Source organism: Pseudochaenichthys georgianus, chromosome 7 (assembly GCF_902827115.2).
Source record: "Pseudochaenichthys georgianus chromosome 7, fPseGeo1.2, whole genome shotgun sequence".
In the NCBI taxonomy this organism is placed as follows: Eukaryota; Metazoa; Chordata; class Actinopteri; order Perciformes; family Channichthyidae; genus Pseudochaenichthys; species Pseudochaenichthys georgianus.
In genome coordinates this window covers 38,872,393-38,886,230 of record NC_047509.1, presented here as the reverse complement: position 1 = coordinate 38,886,230, position 13,838 = coordinate 38,872,393, and the positions used below count along the sequence as shown (strand labels likewise).

At 42.7% G+C, this 13,838-nt stretch overlaps 1 protein-coding gene across 1 annotated transcript; it reads left to right on the top strand.

Moving 5' to 3' along the window:
• Positions 1–4,107: 4,107 nt before the first annotated feature.
• LOC117449533 (uncharacterized) lies at positions 4,108–13,250 on the top strand. The gene is made up of 4 exons (XM_034087266.2): positions 4,108–4,196; positions 6,875–7,406; positions 8,594–8,734; positions 12,259–13,250. Exons 2-4 carry the CDS (start codon positions 6,888–6,890, stop codon positions 12,637–12,639), a joined length of 1,041 nt encoding a protein of 346 aa, XP_033943157.1. The 5' UTR covers positions 4,108–4,196; positions 6,875–6,887; the 3' UTR covers positions 12,640–13,250.
• The last annotated feature ends 588 nt before the right edge of the window (positions 13,251–13,838 follow it).

Below are 13,838 nucleotides of genomic sequence, written 5' to 3'. Positions count from 1 at the left end.
TGCATTTACACAAACTACTAATTGTAGATTAACTACTTTATTCAAAGGTTTACAGTAATTCTGGATAATAAAATGGGGGAAATAAACGGAGTGATCTATTTTCCTCTCCCTCTCCTGACAGCCCGTCAGTATCGTGCAGCTCGCTGAACCTGTAATAAGTGACCTGACAGTAAATAATACATATATGTATAACTAGTTTAGCTAGTTTCAGAGTATACAAACTAAGTGTGTTAGTTTTAACTCTTAGGGTTAGGGTTAGTGTATTTAACTTTGCTCCACTCAACGGTCCGTCACAGCGGGGGAGCTGTGATCATGCAGAGCTGCGTGTTATCCGTCAGCAGCAGCTGATCTGATCTCTCTCTCGCGTCCGGTTATACTTCACTCGTGTTTATGTCCAAATCTATCAGATCTAGCTAGTTCTAGCCAGCGCCATATAGATAGAAGATTTACGACAACGGAAGTCCAAAAACGGTTATCGTCACGTGGTTCATGTAGACGAGGATCGTTCCCCGGAAGTTCATGGCGGGCAATGTGAATGCATTGATAACAGGAGATAGAACTACGATTTTTGGTAATTATTAGTGAATAAAGGTTTTGATTGGCAATATTTATACAACAAATCGATATGTGTATGTATTTACATCAATATGTTTTAAAAAATAAAATAGAATTTGCTAATATTAAGTGATAATATTAGGATTAGTGTGAACAACTAGTTTACATGTTAGGCTAACAGTGCCTTGTTAAAGAGCCTGTTGCTGTTTATTTATAGCTTTGAATTCTTTAAAACCAATATTATCTTCTTAAACTTGTATGGTAGTCAGGAGCATCATTTTCTAATGTATATTGATACATTTAGAGGGAGGGGATCAAAAGTAATGCTTTAAAATTCAGATTGGATTCATTTCTACCATTTTCTTAAATTCATGGTAGTTTCAGTAATCCCCTGGTAATTGAGGACACAAGTTATCTAAATGACTAATGTCGTCTTTATGGCTTTCAGAAAGGACAGGAGACCGACAGGTGACTATCAAAGGACTAGCAGCAGCAGCAGCAGCAGCAGCAGGACTAGCAGCATATGATGATGATGATGATGATGATGATGATGATGATGACGATGATGATGATGATGTTAAATGTGTTGTTTTAGGAACATCCATTGCAAATACATGGAATTCAATAAACATTGAATAGCATATCATGCAGTTTGTCGGTGCCTTTTCCTCCGTGTTGTCCTGGTTTGCTGTGCTGCCTCCTAGTCGCCACCATGGTTTGCTGTGCTGCCTGGGGATGCTCAAATCGCTCAGAGAAAGGAGTACGAATGTACGGCTTCCCCACTGACACAGAGCGGAGGAAAAAATGTCTGGCTCAAGTCAGCAGGAGCAATTTCACGACCAACAGCAACAAAATATGTGATGTAATTATATACAAACACTGCATTTGCATTTTTTCACAAAACGAAAACCACACCATTGGGAAAGCTTAATGTTTTGTTTAATACAAAAAAACAGGGAAAGGCTTGAAAAACACTGAGAGTTGAGACTCAGGGTGCAGGGTGAGGGTCTCAGTGCAGGTATTCAGGCTCCATTGAATCCCCCTCTGGTTCTTGTGCTGAAAGAGGGAGTAACAGACAGGAGAAAGGGATATACACACACAGCACACCTATTGGATGGGAAATGCCTTGGGGAGATAAGGTGTTTACTTATATAAAACCGTATTAAACTTACCTTGTGTTTTCACTCTCACTTAAGTCCCTCTCCCTTTGCCATCAATCCAGAATCAGCTGCAACATTATACAGACAGGTAATAATCAACATAATCACAAGGACACAATATGGCTCTGCTAAAAACACTCACTCTTACACGCACCAAAGTTATATGTATCTAATATTTAACTCCCTCCACCCCCGCATACAATCCCGTTTAGAAGCCCCTCTTCTCTAATTCAACATGTTGGACGAAATGACATTAAGAGAACGGAATTTACAATTGAAAGGCTGTTCAACGTGTGTTGCTAACTTGCTTCGGTATGCTAGCTTAATCTGTTATCTGTAAACGTTCCCTAAATCTACTAATTTAGGGATAATCCACTGACATCCTTTAATACACATGTTCATTTGAATCAGATGTACTGATAATATCCGCAATATAAATCTTTAAACTTCTTCTTACCTTTAAAAGTCCGTCACGAACGGTCTATTGTGCTGCAACTCCACAGCTCTACCAGCCTTGGCGCTAACTTCCGGGGAACGATTGAGAGGCTCCACGATCCGCCATTGCTGTAAAAAAGTGGTCCATTGGAGTGAACGGAGATGTCGTAACTCTTCTATTAAATGGCTCTGGTTCTAGCTAATGATATGACTGCCTGCTTATCAAAGGACCTAAACAAAGTATAGCGCAGCATTATGCATATGCTTATATGAGGGGTCAAAATCCCATGCTCATAACATTTTTTTTTGCCTAAATCCTACGGCCCACATTTGTAAGTGTTCCGGCCCGGCCCAGCCCAGTGGGGTGTGGCCAGGGTTGGGTTGTAACGGAATACATGTAACGACGTTACGTAATCAGAATACAAAAATCAAGTAACTGTATTCAGCTCGTGTTACATTTGAAAAACGAGTAATCTGATTACAGTTACTTTCGTAAACCTGAAGTGAATACATTTTGGATTACTTATTGGAATTATTGGTGGAAAGATTTCCTCACAACATGCAATATTCATTACTAAAGGTACAGCCTTGTCTGGTTTCTTGCTCAAGGGCACCACGGCAGGGCAGGAGGTGAACTGGGACCTCTCCAAGTAGAAGTCCACACTCCAAATAGGTCTGGTCGGGGACTTGAACCGGCGACCCTACGGCTCACAGTCCAAGCCCCTACTGACTGCCATAGATTTAGTCCCTAATTTTGCTCTCAAAATTGACCAGATTGATGCATTTAACTTCGAGATTTAAAAAAAAATCTTCCCGGGGGAGCTTGCCCCCGGACCCCCCTAGAGGAGGTGAGGTCCATCACCTGCCCACACCCCCTGTTAAATTGTCTCACCCACCCATTGAGGATGCTTCGTACGTCGCCCATGTTTTATTCCATGTGTCAAGTCAGGCAAATTGGGTCAAAATGTTATTGCATCAATGATCTGTTAACATTAAAATCACTAAATATATGCCGTAACTATTTTTGCTCTAGGCAACTCAAGGGCTGCTCAGGTAATGTGATTACTATATGAATAATTGTCCAAAATAACATTAAAGGCATAGGGTTTTTTGTTAAGTAACATACTTTCGTCGCTGGCCGGCCGATACATGCCGCGTATTAAGTGGGCCTGTCTGTCAATTAATCCCCGGGCCACTTTTTCCCCCCAGTCCGCCCCTGCCCACGCCCCAAAATAGATAAATAAATATACCAATTTTAGGAAAGGAACGAAGTTTGAGCAGTCTGGGTTTTATATTAACAGAGTTACACATATTTCAAAACGCGTGTAATAACGGCAGTTTCCCTCCCTGTCAGAATGACAAAGGTCCTCAGTGAAGCACAAGCCCAGGTTCTCACTAAATTGTACGTACAACTTATTAAAAAGATCAGTTCAATGCAACTAAAGTCGTCTCAGTGTTATTGCATGATGTTAAAATTGGTTTGCCATGCATTTAGTGATGGATTGTAAACATTTGAAATGTAGCATTTAAGTGTTTCTCAGTTACAAGGTTGTTGTTTTAATAAATCAGACACTGATGGTGCAGCAGCACTGTACCTCTTTATATAGGCATGTTTTCCCTAACAAATAGTTTTTGCGCTGATCAGGGGGTAGTTGGCTGAATATTTGTTTCAAAACTGGTACATTATTGAAAAAAGTTTGAGAACCACTGCCATAGACTGTATAGCCTACAGGTCAATCAATACACATCACCTGGCTATCATCACATCAACTGTAGAATGATAGTTTATATAATTAGGGCTTTACATCTGTTTCATTGTTGCTGACTTTATATATGGGCCAATGTGAAGGACAACATTGTTTGTTTTAGTACATTACGCTATAGGCCTATCTTTTTGCATATTGTTGTGCTCTGAACAAGTTTTTTTAGACGGTTCGTTTATGTGACGCTTTTGTTCTGAAGATCACGACCCGGAAGTCGTAGTTTTTTCCAGAAAGTAAAACTGCAACTGAACGTCTCTCAAGCTGGATCCGCTCACCCATAAAGGTATGAGCAAAGATATAGGGCCTTTCCTATTCAGATACAGGAACAATTAATGTGTTGCATGAATTTGTTCACTGTCGAAGATATTGTTTGTTAAACTGACGTGGTAATTTTCGGTAACAATGGCGATAACTCCAATGGCCTTAACCTGTATTCAACGCATGTCGAAACTCCAAACCCCTCTAGCTTTTCACGAACCTTCTGTTTGAAAGTCTGAGCTGTTAAAAGTTATAAACGTATACAACGACCAGGGCTTTGTTAGCCTTCAGTCGTTCACTTCATTATTTTCTAGATAGAGAAAAAGAATTAGGCTACTGTTTTAATTCAAAACCGGAAGCCATATAAACCATTTGGCGAGCTCCAGTTTAATAAGGACGTGGTTCTTTTCAGGTGTGGCAGTTTACAAGATAGGATGACCAACTTGTATACCGAATTAAATGCAAGTGTACTAGTTAAAGTCATGAATGTAAAAGGTTAAAGTAGACGCCGCACTGACAGTTTCCTGTATCTATGTTTGTTTTTTCCATTGTCCCTTTAAAAAATCCGTCGGCATGTCAAAGTGAAAAGGTTCCAGATATTGACCGATTATTTGACCTTTTGGTAAAAAAAAAGCTAATATTGAACAAACTCTTCACAAGCCACATGTATAATACTGTATATTATGAAACTAAAATGTATTATTTAATTTGGAAAATAACCTGTCAAGGCCTGGCTGCTAAATCCTAAGAACTGTTACAGGATTTGTATTTTGAAAAGTATTTTTTTTTAAACTTTTTTTTATTATATCATAACTTAGTACTTTTTTTTATCATATGTAACATTAAGCTGTCTGTGGCTCTTTTCTGCTGTAACGATGCAAATGTCCCCTCTGTGGGACTAATAAAGGGATTCTGATCCTGATCACAATCTCGCGACATCTGGCAAAGCTGCAAGTTATGGTTAGTCTACCATGTAAAACCTAACATCGACTTCTCCACCAAACAGCCATATTTGTTAGCTTTGTAATGTTATATAAATACATTAACCTGTGCACATTTAGAAGAAAGGGAAAACCGGTAGGCTACTTGTGGGTTATCTGTTGCAACGTACCATTTATCTTGTTTGAGAAAGTTTTGATTGTATACCGCTGTTTCTGTGGAGATTGCTAAGCCAATCATTTCTTAAATACTGAGTGCTACATGTAACTTCTAACCCCCTAAACGCACCAGGAGCGTCTGCGCCGCGTTACGTTGCGGCTGCGCCACGCTGCGACCTCCTCCTGCGACCTAACCCCCTAAACGCACCAGGAGCGTCTGCGCCGCGTTACGGCCGCGCCGCGGCGGTCGTAAGGATCGCGGTCACTCTAGTCAATGGGTGCTATTCCACCACACGCGCCGCGTTACGGCTCAGACGCGTCCCAGAAGCGGCTCGGCGCAGCGCTTCTCTAAAATTAGGATGAATCCTATTTTTGCCGCGGCGCAGCCGTAAGGTAAGGTCAGCAGGCAGCCCCCCCCTCGCAGGACGTGGAAAGGTGAGCATCCGGGCCAGGCCCATCCCGCATATATACTAATTTAGCAGACCCCCCTCCTTCATCACAACACCTCCACTACGATACGCACAATGGACGACGAGGTGTTCATAATGGAAGTGGAGAAACACACCATTGTATACGATGTAACCAATGCTTTTTACAAGGACAACATCAGAAAGGACAAGGCCTGGTTTTTAGTCGCTGCAGTTTGTGGAGTGGAAGGTAACAACTACATATTAATATTTTAAAGTTAATTAAGAACTGCGAGGCTGCACACACGACGCTCCGCTTCCGCCAAGTTTTGAAACGCGCCTGGTGTGTTAGGTCGCAGGAGGAGGTCGCAGCGTGGCGCAGCCGCAACGTAACGCGGCGCAGACGCTCCTGGTGCGTTTAGGGGGTAACACACCAGGCACGTTTCAAAACGTTGCGGAAGCGGAGCGTCGTGTGTGCAGCCTCGCAGTTCTTAATTAACTTTAAAATATTAATATGTAGTTGTTACCTTCCACTCCACAAACTGCAGCGACTAAAAACCAGGCCTTGTCCTTTCTGATGTTGTCCTTGTAAAAAGCATTGGTTACATCGTATAACATGGTGTGTTTCTCCACTTCCATTATGAACACCTCGTCGTCCATTGTGCGTATCGTAGTGGAGGTGTTGTGAAGAAGGAGGGGGGTCTGCTAAATTAGTATATATGCGGGATGGGCCTGGCCCGGATGCTCGCCTTTCCACTTCCTGCGAGGGGGGGGCTGCCTGCCCGACCTTACGGCTGCGCCGCGGCAAAAATAGGATTCATCCTAATTTTAGAGAAGCGCTGCGCCGAGCCGCTTCTGGGACGCGTCTGAGCCGTAATGCGGCGCGTGTGGTGGAATAGCACCCATTGACTAGAGTGGCCGCGATCCTTACGACCGCCGTAACGCGGCGCAGACGCTCCTGGTGCGTTTAGGGGGTAAGTCCTACAGGGTTTCTGTCTGGTATTGATTAAAAAAAAAAAAAAAACGACCGCTGAATTATGGGTCGGAAATTGTAATGTAAATGTTGGAAACGGGTTGCAAAGCTGTAGAAAAGCATGGTTCTCAAGACGCATCATTTTTCTTAGAAAAAAAGCAAGATTTCAAACCCATGCCACTGTTATTTTGACAATCTGTAATTATAACTCTGAATGTGTACACAGGGAAATACAGAGCATGGATCACCTTACAAAACTGGAAATCTACATCCCATTGGAAGCTGAGGTGAAAAGCATCCCTCTGTCAAGCTTACCAAACAGCGTGATTAGACGAATGGGCCTCCCCTCAGACCCCAGGCCTCTCTCAGACTCTCCAGAAGGCATATGGATCCATCCAGCAGTCATACGGAGGAAAGGCCAGAAACTCACCACCGCCACAGGAAACGGTGAAAACATGACTTCACTGCTGGGCAAAGAGATCCGGGGTGATCCGGGTCCCTTCGAAATGTCCTTTGTCTCCGCCAACCTCACAGCTTACCGACTGCTGAGGGACAACATGCCTGGGGAAAGCATCTCCGCAGACACAGCACACGCCTTCCCATTACCTCATGGCTCAGCACCACAGATGTACAAGGATGCTGTTGTCATCTTCCACGGACGCGTTTACCTCTCCAGCAGGAATCACAGTGGAAAACGGAGACATCAAGGGAAACATGAACCACAGCCAGCCTCCCAGGCTTCCATTCCTAAAAATAAGGTAACTTGACATCAGTTAGTGATGACATTCAACTCACACCGACAAACACATAACAACAATTAATTACTAGTAATTAAACTCGGGGAGACATGGCAGGTTATTTGACACAAATTAGGTTTTAGAGGACCTGGTTATGGCCCCTAGACCCATCTAAGAAACTGCAAATTTGTCAGTCACTATAACTCTATGAGTACCACAATCAGAATTAAGGCCCCGCCCACACGAGGACGAAAACGGTCGTTTGCGTTACTGTTTAGTGTCATATAGACCGTTCGGCCACACGAGGACGACCGAATACGGCACTAAACGACTGCGGAAACGATAACGGGTCCCAAGGTGGATAGAACGGCATACGCAGCGCTCTGGGGGGTCCAACGGCTCCGTGTGTATGCCCTATACGATCATTTACTGATAATGATGAGGCAATAGCCCCGCCTCTCCCCACCTCTGCTCACCCCCGCGTCAAAGTAAACTGCACTGAATTCAGATTATTTATCTTTCTCTCGATATGGACGTTGACTGGCGAAAAACTCTGCCCGGTTCCTTCGGCCCCCACCGCGGAGAATAAACAGAAAGGCAACCATGACAACCATGCTTCTTCGCTGCTTTTGTGGAGGAAGTTACAGCGCCACGTACAGGCTCCTGCATATGTACTGCAGCTTCTCCAGCGGTTTGAGCTAGACGGAGCTGTCTCGTGTGGACAGAAACTTTAAGGTGTCTATTGCGTGTGGACGGAAGCTTTTTTGCGTTTGCGTTAATCCTATGCGTTTAGCCGTTTTCGTCCTCGTGTGGCCGGGGCCTAAGTTTCCCTCGTACACAAGAAAACATCAAAATCTATTTGAAAGTTTCAAATCACTTTGATTGTTCATTTACCTCAGAGGATTTAAATTACTCCTCTAGCTCCCTCCGCAGGACAATGTTTGTATTTTTATCTCCTCTTCTTTAGGCTCTCCGAAAAGCTGAATGATCAGTATGTTGCTTGTTCCGTTCTAAAACAAATGTATTTGCAATTCATGTTTCAACCTTAACCTATTCTAGAGGAACCTAAACTCTTCTACATTAATGATGCCTATCTTTGAACTTGCTTATAAAGATGATAGAAGGCATATTTTTGTCTGTATAAAGTTTTAAAGCGGAACATTTAGTTGCAGTAATATTGATCTGAGATGTTGTTTGTCCTCCTGCAGGGCCGGTCTCCCCAGGCTTCTCTTGAACAGGCTAATAAAGAACTACATGGAAATACATCCTGTTTCATTCGGCCACAAACATCTCCAAAACAGCAGGAGGATGTTCTCACAAATACAGATAATCATCCGACCACAGACCAGGTGAGTAATATAATAATAAACCATCAAAAAAGTACTTTTATTTGTATAGTTATTTACAATGAAACAAAAAGTATGAGCTATTCAACAATAAGGTTAAATAAAGTGAATGAAAAATGCCTTCATGTTAATGGCAAATCGTGCCAGCTCTCTGAAAACCCTTCCATTACAGTTCAACTGAATTTTAATTAGCATTATTACTTCGCAAGATTTTAGGTGGATCAGATTGAAATGTATGCAAGGAAATACAGAAAGAAACGCACAAAATGAAAAATAAACGAGCAATTTCAGAGGTTCTCAGGGAATTAAAGCTTGTTGAAGAAAATACACTTTATATAAATATTTGAGGGTTCACAGTATGTCCAGTAACTATGTAACCAAGGTGGAGCATGTTAAAAGAGGAAAGAAAATGGCCCAAGCTTTGAGCCATGGCCTAGATGCTGCAATAACATCAGGGTCCGTGTACTTTTTATCAGTTTGAATTTTCGTCTAAACCAAAAACCGGAAATTTCAGCCTTTTTTCGTTTTTCGCACATGGGGTACACCATTAGCCATTTTGTAGAAAAGGACATTGAGCTGCCACGTTCCTCAGATAGATCTCTGCCAGAGAAACAGGGTTAGAACCACTGAGTAAAATGTTGATGTGTGTAAGCTTAATCTACTCACTGACAATATAGAAACCAGCGACGTGTAGTCAGGGGAGGCAGAGCCTCACCTGTCATACTCCAATGTAACGGAAAAACAACTAAAGAAAAACTAAATAATAATAAAATGTCTCCACTGATCTGTGTTGTAACTTTGATTTCTGTATGATTCCAATCGCTTTTTATAGTCAAAATCAGTAAATTTGCCGAGCTCCGCTACAACTACATGGGAGCGATGAGGAGTGAGGCAGATACGAGCTCTGCCTCACGTAAGCCCACAGTAACTGGCTGGAGCGCGGGCACTAATGTAGCGCGGGCACTTATTTTGTGAGCGCGCTCCAGCCAGTTACTGTGGGGTGAGGTGAGGCACAGATTAACTCTGCCTCACCTCAGAATGCGTCACCCCACAGAAACTGGCTGGAAAGCGGGCTCTAAGCGCATGCCTGCACCATCTCACTGTATGTCACCAATGTAATGTTTGTAGATCTCTGTATTACATTTATCCTCGCCATCCATAGTCTGTCTCTAAATAACTTATTTCACATATATATGATATTTAGGCTCGCTGGTCTCATCATACAACAGCAATGAAAAAAGCACCAGGGGAGGCAGCCACAACCTCTGCCGAACTGAAGGGGGCGCAAGTGAGCCCACAGGGTTTTGTTGCTACGGTTATTCTACGGTAGACACAAACAACAAACTAGACTTTTGAAACTAGAGGTAGATAAGGAGGACTTTTACAAAACAGTAATAGAGATTGTTGTCCAGAAGGATAGCATGGACTTCATCTTCAAGTCAAGGTAAGACCACCATTGTAATAAAAATGGGATCTTACTGTTAGGGATTAATTTTGTCTTTACTCCTAGACATTTAACCTTATTTTGTGTGTTGACATGTACGACCATCCCTGCTTCTAATCTCCCGTAAGGAATGTGTTGATGCAGTCGTATGTTGATACTACAGGGTGTCCGCGGGGTCTTAAAAAGTATTAAAAGTTGATAAATCAATTTTGTGAAAATTAAGGATATTAAAAACGGCATTTTCCAAGGTATTAAGAAGGTCCACAGCAACGACAACATGAAACACCTTTTAATTTACTGAATCAACATGTCGGGAAACCCCCTCAAGGCGGCCCCATGCATAGCGTGCCATAAAATGCTGCTTCTTTTTTTTAAGTTTCGTTGCCTTGCTCCGCTCTGTGGGGGGGGGGGGGGGTGTTTATCTGCTGGTGGACTACCTGAGAGATATACAGCAGGAGAACACGCCGTCCACCGCGGAGAATAAACAGAAGGGCAACCATGCTCCGAGGTCTTCTTCGCTGCTTTTGGTGTATTTTGTGGCGCCACTTACAGGCCTGGCATATGTACTACAGCGTTTCCAGCATTTCCAGTGGTCTAGTGTGAACCGACACGTTAATGAATCGAATGCGTGTGAACGGAAGACTTTTTTGCGTTTGCGTATGCGTTTTACTGTATGCGTCCTCGTGGGGCCGGGGTCTAAGCCAAACTATATCCGGTCACATAGATCTGCTATTTTAAAGTAAGGTCAACACATATCGACCCTAAATATAGTCTTAAGAACGAGAAAAGTCTTAACATATATATCGTTTTTTGTAAACATATGACAAATGTGTGAGGGGGATGACGTCAGAGCATCGTCCTATGAGCCGGGCTTGGCCCCGGACAGCCCCAGCCCAATTTAACCCCTGGGTATTTGTGAGGGAGCTCCTATATGGCATTACCCCGCTGAAGCTCACCAAAGTTTAATATATTTCATATTTCAAAGTTTTGTCAATTGTTTTGTTTATTGGTCAAATACTGGTTTCTACTGGTTTCTGAGGAGTTCTACTGGAATGAAAGAGCACAGAGTACAGAAGCAACAAAGCAGCATGCTGCATTAAACCTGACCTTCACAGAGAGGTAGAAGTTCATGTGGAGAGGAGGCTTCAGTAGTCTGTCTGCACTCTGTAGTTGTGCTATCTTACAATCAATATAGTAAATGTGAGGTAAAGTGTGTCGCCAATGTAACCGGTTAGAACTCGAAGTTGCGATGAGGTCTTAAAATGTATGGAAAGGGTCTTAAAAAAGGTCTTAACAGGTATTACATTTGACTTCAGGATTCCTGCATATACCCTGTACTAGGTTTTACAGCTTGACCTAGGGAGGTTTTGCGAGTGTGAGAATGCTAGCTTCTAAGCTCCAGAGATGGGAGAGACATCTCCTGTGTCTGCAGATGTTTACGCCCATCCCCAATATGTGGATTTGACTCTCTGTAAACTAGTTAAAGGGTCTACCAAGATGCGAGGCTGATCAGATTTGACATGGCAACCCACCCGTGCAGTCAGAACCTTTGTGAGCTGTGTGACCTGTGATGTGAATTTCTCCGGCCGATGCTTGTATTAAATCTCAGTGTTTGACATCAGAACTCCTGCTCGTCCCGTGTCTCCTTCATGAGTCGGTGACTCCCACTGCATTGCTACACAGAAGTTTCCTCCACACTTACTAAGAAAGAACAATCCAATATTTAGATTTTGGGTTTCCTTTTGTTGAAAGGTCTGTTTAAAATGAATCGAAACATCAGACCAAAAAAGCTTTTGAAAATAACCGAATATTTCGATTAAGGTGAAAATATATTTGTAAATCTGACCGTGCCTCACCAGCCACGAACCTCACCGCACGTCACTGATAGAAACATAACAAAAAGGACTTGGCTCTCAATCAACGACAACCTCATTGAAATGTGTCATACGTCTACAGTTTGGCAGTTGTACCTTATGTTATAGTCCTCTGGATCAACTGTGGATTTTTGGTTTCAAGTACCTGTACTAAGAAACCTGACAAGTGCACACAAACCTTATGTGATTCCACTTTGTATTTCCTTCAGGAGCTGCTCCACGAAGAGAAGAAGAAAAGCACCACATGTAAAGTCACACAGAGTAAAAACAAGAAGAGGAGTGATGTGTCTTCATCCAAAACTGCACATTCAGTCCTTCAGTCCTCTGCCGCTGTGCACAAAGTGGACAACCCTTCTCATGGGGACCCTGCAGCAGACCCAGGGCCGTCCTGGCTTCAGCCCGAGTGTGAGACACAGGACCTGGGCAGTGAAGAATCCCACTGTTTACAATTGGACAGCAACGCTAACAACATGGCTGCTACTGAAGAGCAAAGTAGGGAGTTTGATCTGTTGGCTAAAGAGGAAGAGATCTCTCTGTTGCAGGCTAAACTCAGACGGCTCTCAAAAACCAGCCCTCCCCTTTCTGAGTGATGAATGAACGGTAATTAAACCGAGGTATTTACTCTCAACACTAAATGTGCATTAGTAACAGGGAAATCAATAATATGAATTAAAGCAGGATTCTAGCGTGCATGTAAACCTACTTGATGGCAAGACGTTTTGAAAGAGGTTTTGAGCTTTGTGCACTTCTGTTAGAAATTGCACAAAGCTCCACTGAAGACTCCACTTTGGGTCATTGTGGGGATCTTTTGCTTCTTAAGGCCAATGTGTATAACTATTTGTATTTGATTTGATCCATTATATGACTGTCTTTTAGACAAACCCACTATTTTGTACTGGGACGCATCTTTTTCTCAACCCCATTTTTATTTTCACTATTCATGGTCCTTTTGTTCCAAAAGCCTGGATATAGTTTCTCACCTGGTGAGCGATCTGGCGTATCTCAACCAAGAGACTCTCCATGTCCTTAGAAACCTTATATAAATGTCTATAAAAAAGTCATATTGTGTTGAACCTGTTGTTGAGTTGGCTTAAATCAATCTCTTACATTTGGCTCATGTTCCTCTGATGGAATGTTATGTAGTTTGAAATGTGTTTGACTTTTGAAGGTGAGTGACTGAAATGAAAACTAATGCAACATTTTTCTGTTTCTTTTTTAAAGCAGCGTTTATAGAGCTGTGTACTTTATTTAGAGAAGCATTCTGCAGATTCTCTCCCAGATGATCTCGCAGATACATTTGACTGTCTCTGATGCCTTTAAATGAGATTGCATCTTTTTATAAAACTGCAGGATTAGCAATGAGCCAGCTGCAGCGGTTTTATTTTTGCGTAAGAACTGTGATCGTAAACTCACATGACTTTATTATTTGATCAGTCTTGGTTTTACATAATGAGCTCACCACAGACTGCATTTGGCAACACACTCTCACTCCCTAAGCGTCCAGGAGCGACGTTTGGTCAGTGTCCGTGGCGTCCAATTGTGACGCTCCTAGGCTCCTTCAGCGTTATAAAGGGACGCAAATAGCTTTCAACTGATTGCAATGTATTCCCATCTGCGGCGGGATTTGACGCTCATGGAAGCACGGCATTCGTTTGTGTCGGCTGCCCTTAAAGGCAATGTGAGCGTACATTCCCATTGGATAATGGAGAATTGTACACCCGGAAGTAAGTATTCCCCTTACTGTCGATTGATTTTACAGTGATATCTGCACTACTCATCGACTAAAAAA

Coding starts and splice junctions, on each gene's coding strand:
- LOC117449533 (XM_034087266.2), top strand. CDS start 6,888: ATGGATCACCTTACAAAACTGGAAATCTACATCCCATTGGAAGCTGAG. Junction 7,407..8,593: donor CTTCCATTCCTAAAAATAAG/GTAACTTGACAT, acceptor GTCCTCCTGCAG/GGCCGGTCTCCCCAGGCTTC. Junction 8,735..12,258: donor ATCATCCGACCACAGACCAG/GTGAGTAATATA, acceptor TATTTCCTTCAG/GAGCTGCTCCACGAAGAGAA.